The following is a 7,945-nucleotide window of genomic DNA, read 5'->3' as shown; positions in this document are numbered from 1 at the left end:
CAGGTTAAAAAATCAAATGTATTTATAAACTTACATGAGATATTTTTATAAAAAACAAATCTGGTTTACTTTTCAGGTCTTACACCCGATGATAATGTTTTACCATTTTAATCTGATGGTGTAAATGAGTTAGTTTCACTTGGATTCCACTTTGTTTCATTGCTAGATTGGCATGTACTTCACTAGGGTGTTTGGAGTGACAGGCTGCAGGAGGCGATGTGGTTCTTTGTAAAAGAGGAACTTTCTATAGCATCATAAGAATTTGAATTGGCACCTTCTAGGCCTGCCCCTTAGCTGTGTCTAGCTAACGTGTGGGATCTGGTCACTGGAACATAGTGTATTTTACACTCAGATTGCTCTTTTTTTCTCAGTATCTGCCTGCAGAACAGAACCCCGCCCACGTCTCTCAGTCAGCAAAGTTTGACCCATCATCCAAAATTTACGAAGTAAGTGTTTATCTGCCAAACATTCTGCAAACTGCGGAGTTCTTCCCTGAGAGTTTTCAGAACCTGCTTGTTTCAGGCAGGTTTTTGGAGTTGCATCTTTGGTAGCTGAGTATTGCTCTCCTATGGCATTCCTATCCAGGAATGTCACTAGAGGAAGGGGAAACACAGTCACTCATATCCCTCACATTGCAAAGCAAGAAGCTGCAACTAAATCCCAAGATGCTCTTGCACTTTCCTGTGCCATAGGACTCCCCAAAAGCAGAGGGCTCCTCTTATAACCCAGAGATCCCTGCAGCAAATTTTAATCTCTAGTATAAAACAATTTTCTCTTCTCTTACTGTGAAGGCAGGTAGGAGGAGGTGGGCAAGACTGTGAGCTTTTTCCCCTACTTGCCTGACTTCAGAGCAAGTGAGTGATCCTGGATAATTGTTTCTTTTGGCATAGATCAGCAATCAGTGGAAGCTGATGAATCAGACACAACTGCAGAAAGAGGCAAAGGAAGAAGCCAAAAAGAAAGTAGCACAGCAGACAGGTAATGCCCAATTCTTTGGTGGTTATTGATGGAGAACAGAGGACAAGGGTGAGTCTTCTAACATCTCCTTGTAACAGCACTGTCTGGGCCCTGCATTCTCACTCTAGTCTTTTCTGCCAAAATGCTCTCTAAACTCTGCCAAAATGCTCTCTGCACTGGGGTTTAAATCTATTAAAATCACATGAGCTGACTTGTGTGGCTAGTGGGAGGATGGCATAATGACTCCTTCTAGTCTAGTAATACTTCTGTGGCACTCCCAGATCCTGCTAGGACTGGAAATCAGATGCAGAACTTCTTCATGGTAGCTCAGTGCCAGCATCTGAATGATCCTCACAGTAATCCCTAGCTTAATGAAAAAATCTCATTCTAGCATGGCAGGCCTCTGCCTTTTATTTTCTCTTCCTATTAAGGCCAAAACATCCAACTCTTGAGATTTGGGGATTAATGCAGTGGTAGAAGCATCTGCAGTGCAGACAGGTGCCTTGGCTCACCTCCCTCCATTACTAGCAGTGGAGTGGTGATTAGGGAGCTAAGAGAGCTCAAATGCAAAGATCTAAGGTAGAGAGTTCTTAAATAAAGTGCCCTGTGTATTGTTCAGGTGTCAGCCAGCAGCTGCCTTCCCCCAGCTCAGATGTCATTGTCCTGTCCTGTAGTCGGGGAGCTCAGAGCCATTCAGATACGGGTTTCACATTAGGGAAATTGGAGCAAATCTGGTGTATGAGAGTTGCCGCTGCAGACCTGCTGCATGGTTCATTTTGAGACCTCTCCTGACAGGCTCATGCTTTGTTCCATGTCTGTTGCATGCATCGCATAATGTTTTGGGGCTTTTTTTACCCCCACAGCGGCTCGGGAGCAGGCCCAGAAGGAGTGCAAAATGGCTGCAGAAAATGTTGTTTCAGTTCGTGAACAAGCCGCGGTACGTATTCAGGCTTCCTGCAGGAAGCAAATGTTTGAGTGTCGGGCAAAATAAACATAGACCCTAATCTTAGAAATATATCCTTTGACACCAGGTCTCAGTTCACGGCAGTTGACTTCGGGGGGCTTGAGAGGTGATATCTATTGATAGAACGTTTCTTGGCTTCTGATCCTGTACACAGAAACAGCCTGGTTTCACACCCCTGGAGACCTGTGCTGTGCCTCCTATACTCCAGATTCAGCTGTTCTTACTAGCGAACATGTTACATTGCATGGGGATAGCAGCACTTCTACCCCCCCACCCCCAATTTTACCTGTGGCATGTTGTAGGGTATTCTTGGTTTTGTTTATGTGGCTTGGTCTGTTAGGGGCTGCAGTGGACATTTGTTAGGGCTTTTTGGATTAAACAGTTGCTTGCAGATGTGGGTCACTGGATTCAGTGGCCAAGGATGGTCCCTCTGGTTCTGTGTCCCTTATTGTCCTCATCCTGTTTTCCGAGTCTCCCCCAGAATCTGGACTTGAAACCACAGTAGCTTCAGGCCCTTAATGTTAGATGATCATCAGCTTTTGTTTTTCATCTGAAAAGGCTCTGCTATGGGAATAGGGCATCCCAAACCCAGCAGAGGCCCAGATTGCCCAAGCTCATTGTTGTATCAGTCACAGCCCACCAGCTCTGCCGCTGCGTGTTTGTTTTATGGCATTTGGGCTTTTGCTTGCTGTGCTAGTGCAGGCTCCCCTAACTCTGACCTCTCCAGGCCTAAACTTGTCCCGCTTCTGCTCCTTGCGCATTTGCTTTTACAGCAGGAGCAAGCTGGCAAGAAAAGGGAGAGAATTGCAAGTGAGCCTGAAACAGAGCTGCCAAAGCAAGAAAAGAAACGGCCAAAAGCCTCCCAGCAACCAGAGGAGCAGGAGACGCCAAAGGAGTTCACCCCCTTTGATTACAGCAAGTCTGACTTCAAAGCGTTTGCGGGTAAGAGCAGGATTCCCATAACATGGAGCCACCAGCTGCCAAGCTCAGCCTTGTGTATGGGGTGGATGTCAGAAGCCCAAACCATAGAGCACCTTTTCCCCTTACAAAATGAAGAATGGGAGGGATAGAATGACCCAGCCTGGCAAAGAGGCCAACTCACCATCTGGCTACCTCATTAAACAATGAACAGGATGGTGCGTGGGATGTCCTCTGTGGAATTACCTACTAGCAGCAGCTCCTTTTGCAACACAACAGACAAATGTTCTATTCAGTTCCAGCAGCTGGAGAACGGAGTGGGGTGTCGGACTAGCATGTAACGAGGTTACATGCTTGCTTTTAAAGCTTGCTTTTCCCTCATTGAGGTGTTCTTTCATGGCATGGAAGGGCAGCTCGGTCTGTTGTCTGTAGCTAAGCAGCCACCTGCAAAGGTTTGTTTAAAAAACCTTCCTGACTGATTCCTCTCCACCCTGTGTCTTTCTCAGGAAGCAGCAAGTCCAAGCAGTCCTCGCAGTTTGATCCAGCCAAGCAGGCCCACACAGGCAAGGTAAGGGAGCGTTATGAAAGGAGGAACAGCAAGAAAGATGCTGCCACCAGGCCAGAGGGTCTCCCTCAGAGAAGTGCTTCTTGCCACAGCCAGGCCGCCTAGTGCAGCCTGGTTCCTGTACCCATCCTCTTTCCTATTTAATTGAGGAGAGCTGGTTCCTACAAACTTTCCTGATGATCTTTATGCCTACACTTAGAAAATTTGAATGAGCTCACGTGTGAAACAGTGGCCCTAGGGCTCAGTTCCTTCGGTGCCTGGCAAAACCCATTGTACAGGGAGAGAGACAACATGGGACAATGGGGGAGCGTGGTGGGGACGTCAGACCTCTAGGAAAGGATATATAGATCCCTCTGTATACTTGCTAGCTGCGAAAGATTGCTCTCCAGTGGAGTCTGGGCCATGCACCATGGCTGGAACTGGTCTGCTCATTGTAGATGAAAAAGAGAATCTTCTCCTCTGTAAAACTCACTCGCCTCTTAAATAAGCAGAAAACATTCTGTGACTATAGGGGGATCGGGCAGGGTTAGAAGCGACTGTGGGTGCTACGTGGACTGTTCTTTTCAGCACTTACCTCACTAGCACTTACTTTTCCTTTCTTGCAGAAATTTGGTGGAGCCAACAAACTTCAACAACAAGCTGGAAATAAAAGCATGTCCTACCTCGCTGGGAAAAGCAATAGGTATGTTAGCAAGTGGTCCTTGCCCAAGTGAGGGAGCATTTCCTGCCTGAGTGCTCTGAAGCAATAGGCAAAGAAGCTACTGTGCCACAGAGCAAGAGGGGTTCTGGGCATGCTTAATGTGAAGGTTACGCAACACCTACTGGTGTTTGTTTCGCAGCTTGACATCGGCTTCAGAAAAGAGCTTGTCAAAGAATGCAGTTAAAGATAACCTGTGCTGAAGGGTGTGGGGTGAGGAGGACCGAGGAATCTAGCTCTAGATCCTTAAGTTTAACCCAGGTGTGTGTTGGCATGGATGAACATCCTAGAGAGGTTTATCCCAAAGATAGTAAGTATGAAGCTGCCCAGACCTCCCTCTTTCGAGGGAGGAGAGATGAGCAGTATCACAGCCCTGCAGATCCCCTGCAGCTGTAAAATAGCAACATCGCCTTTCACCCAGCATTGAGGTGGAAAAAGCAAGAAAGATTTGACTTCACTGCCCCCTCAGTACAGCCTTGCTCTCAGGTGTGGATTTGAGATCTCAAGTGTAATCTTCGCACTGGAGGCATTTTAAATTCTTTCTGTAACTGTTTCTGCAGGGGCTCCAGGCACAACTGGCCAAAAAGATAGTGATTGTGAGAGACCTCTGGGAACAACCAGTGACCAATAAGTGGGAACTCTTGCCAGACTGTGGAGAAGCAGTTATCAGTCTCAACTACAGTTTTGTACAGAAATCTTTTTAAACCATTAAAATGCTTTTTTCCCCCTAAAGGGGAAAAAAAATCTTAATTGCTTTGGCTTTGATCCTTTTTCTACTTTTAACAAGGATTTGATAGTGTATCTGGAGTCCTTAAGCTCCATTGCAGGCTAAGCCCGTTCTCAGCCTGTGCTGCAGGGAAAAGCAGACTCCGTTGTCTTGGATGGACATGGGACAAACATGGCAGGTGTCTGACTAGGCAGACATACCCCACTGTGTCTGAGAAGGAAATAGGGCCACAGCTCCTGAGTACCATAGATATTGTGCACCCACAGAACTGCCCATCCTGCCTCCTCTTTACACTACAGTGATGCAGACAATGTATTTGGTTCCCAGGCAGTAATCTCGTGTGTTCTGTAAGAGAGGAAAGAGTGCAAGTACTTTTGAACTGAAAATCAGCAGTAGCTGCTTTGCCCAAACAGTACAGAGGTGATGCACAGACTTGCTGAGAGCAACGTAACTAGGTTAAAATGGTTGGAACGGACCAAAGGAGGAGTCGGCTTGGCAGTCTCACCCCCACTACTTGGTACTTCTATCTGCGACCTCAACCCTTGTTCCAAATGCTAATGACTGGAGGCTTGTGATGCCCTTGAAACAGGTATGTAGCCTCAGTTGCAGAACTGAAGCACAGAGCCAGCATGACTTGGCTAACTTGCAGGTAGGGCTGGCACTGAAACCCAGATCTCTGGAGACGTTCTTACCATCCAAGCCTTTGCGCTCAGATCTGCATAATCTTATTTTATCCACCCCTTTGTGCTTGTGGAGCTTGACCTGTTAACGAGGGCAGGGTGATAGGAACTGAGTAAATTCAAAAAGTCCCTTTCTGTGCTCTAAAATATGGGGCACTTGTGCTCCAAGAGCTTCAGCTCACAAAAAAACGGAGTGCCCGTCTCTTCTGCTTATTTCCAGGCCTGTTTCTGGTTTATTTTTTAATTTGGGTTATTGTGGGGGGTTTGTTAGTGTAGGAGTTTTGTCGTGAATAGTGTCAGCCAAGTTACGCTGTGGAGCATCGCAGCTCTGTCCTTTCCTACTCCTAAAATCCATTTGTCCAGCTGAACATTATGCCTGCAGTGTCTCTTTGAAGAGAGGTAATTGGAAAGCAATTTTCCTTACGAATATTATGTGCCATTCCCACAGCCCACTTTCAACAGTCACTGCTGCTGTCAATTGCAATTTCCTTTCAGCTTTGCCACCTCTGCTATCTTTTTTAATTGAGGTAGCAGTGACTTTATTGAGAGCTCCATTGGCTGCGGAGATTAAAAAATCCTGGGGTTTCTATGGCCTCTCTTCCCTCATTTAGAATTGTATACAATGTAACGTTTTCAAAGGTGCTCTTAATTTTCTTCCTTTTTCCCCTTTTTGAATTGGGGCTTGCTGCCTCGGGTTTTAAAAAAACGTTCTTAATGAAGATGACTGGCAAATCTATGCATGTTCTTTCTGTCTACCGATGCACAATTACAGCTGTCATTCAGGTGCAGTGATATGCTGCAGTCCTGTAATGCATAAAAACCACTCAAGAAAAACATTTTGGCCTAAAAACTCAGTTTTGATAACTGCTCTTTTTGTGTGGCTTTTCAGCCTGTTCTTTGAAATTTTGCGCCCAGTGTTTTATAACGTTTTTGGATGTGTTCCAGGGCACATTATCAGCAGAATGGAAATTACTTTCCTAGCATCTTGGCATTGAAAAATAAATTAATTTAAAAAAAATGGGGTGTGATTTGGAATGCTTTAGTTAATGTGCCTTTAAATGGCTCTGATTTTCTGAAAATTAGGCCCCTCTAAGGTGTGTCCAGTCAGTCACTCAAAGTCGTTAGTCATATCTTCTCAATCAACATGTTAATTACTGTGCAGTAATTACCTCTTTCTTAGCAACTCAGAAGCGATTTGATCTTTTGGTAAAGAGAACAGCTAACCTTTTGAATTTAAGTATGGTTGCCTCCCTTGCTGAAATGGGTGTGCCATTTGTGTCATGCTTAATAGTTTTCATAAAGAATTGTTTTAGTAGAGCACTATAAACACCCATTTTGCTTTACAGGAACATAGCACTAGAAAGCAAACTAGTAGCTCTAAGCATCTCTGGATGAAAGTGGTGTATGGATTATCTCTTGATCTTTCTGTTAGCCCTCCAATCTCCAAGAGGATTGGATTTTGTGCAACCCAGGATCTTTCGAGCAAATATTGGCAAGATTTCATAGAAGCAGGCTGCTGTCATTCCCCAGTTTGACCTGTGGCAGGTTGATGGTGGTTTTCTGTAGAGTTTAAATGGTGGCTTGTATGGGCTAGTTTGGATAGGGATGATATTGTCCCAGACAAGGGGCTGTACTAGACCCTCGGCGGTCCCTTCCAGCCCTGCTTCTCTGCGACTCTGGCCTGTCCGGTGTGACCAGCGCTTAAGGAAGCCGGCTGGGAGGACAGTCGCTCGCCCAAGTAAGTTACTAGGCAGCACATGCACCTGTTGCAGAATCGAGCCATCTTTTTTTGCAGAGAGGTGCTCTGCACACCAGCTTTATGTCGAAACTTCTTTCCAGATCCTGTCTAGTCGTACATTAGAGCATCCTGATCATCAGGATAATTGACCTGTTGGAGCTATTCTTGCCTTTCATTTTTTAAACAATTTATTCCAGATGATAGGAACAGCATTCATAGTGCAACCGGGGCTGAGTTGAAGATCGAGACCAGTATTGGCTATGAGCGGATACAGGCAGGTCACTACGAAATCTTCCCAACCCGGTCGGGGGGCCGAGGGGAGGAGCAGTGCTGAATCCTCCGCAGTTGCCGATATTCGGTTCTCTTCCCGGTGTCTTGTCCTTCGTCAGGGCTGACAGCGCAGCGCTGGTACCTCTCCACCCCGCTGCTCTCCCACCTGGCCCCGGCTCCACTTCCTCCGTCTGAAGGAGGGAGCGGGGGTCGCAAACTTGTGCTCCCTCTCGGTGCAGCTCCTTGCGCTAGTCCGCCAAGGCGCATCTCTGCCCTGCTGCAGGCCGGAGCGGTCCCCACGAAGCTGATGCCTGCCCTGGACTCGAGCTGCCTGGGGCTGGCCTTGCCCTGTGCCCTCCCGCCCCGGAGGCTACGGGGGGGGGAAAGGAGGATCCTCGAGCCCAGCAGCCAGGACAGGTTCGTCCCCTG

The 7,945-nt window shown here is 46.8% G+C and overlaps 1 protein-coding gene across 3 annotated transcripts in view; it reads left to right on the top strand.

The window, feature by feature from the left end:
- The window catches only part of EXOSC10 (exosome component 10), a 21,029-nt gene extending 13,090 nt beyond the window's left edge, over nt 1-7,939 (top strand). The window contains exons 19-26 of one of the 3 annotated variants that reach the window (XR_003095552.1): nt 372-446; nt 891-978; nt 1,821-1,894; nt 2,695-2,863; nt 3,346-3,407; nt 4,010-4,086; nt 5,156-5,417; nt 7,444-7,939. Coding sequence is in view for 2 of the 3 variants with exons in the window: in XM_006016161.3 (XP_006016223.2) it covers nt 372-446; nt 891-978; nt 1,821-1,894; nt 2,695-2,863; nt 3,346-3,407; nt 4,010-4,086; nt 4,662-4,692 (576 nt within the window). In the remaining variant the exon portion in view is untranslated. Of the gene's footprint in view, nt 1-371; nt 447-890; nt 979-1,820; nt 1,895-2,694; nt 2,864-3,345; nt 3,408-4,009; nt 4,087-4,661; nt 4,852-5,155 lie in introns of those variants that run through there. The other 2 variants (XM_025211357.1, XM_006016161.3) reach the window with 2 other exon arrangements.
- Nucleotides 7,940-7,945: the final 6 nt, after the last annotated feature.

The sequence above is a fragment of the Alligator sinensis genome, unplaced genomic scaffold, assembly GCF_000455745.1.
Source record: "Alligator sinensis unplaced genomic scaffold, ASM45574v1 scaffold366_1, whole genome shotgun sequence".
Taxonomy (NCBI): Eukaryota; Metazoa; Chordata; order Crocodylia; family Alligatoridae; genus Alligator; species Alligator sinensis.
Note: the sequence above shows the minus strand (reverse complement) of the source record. Positions and strands in the feature narration are given on the sequence as shown.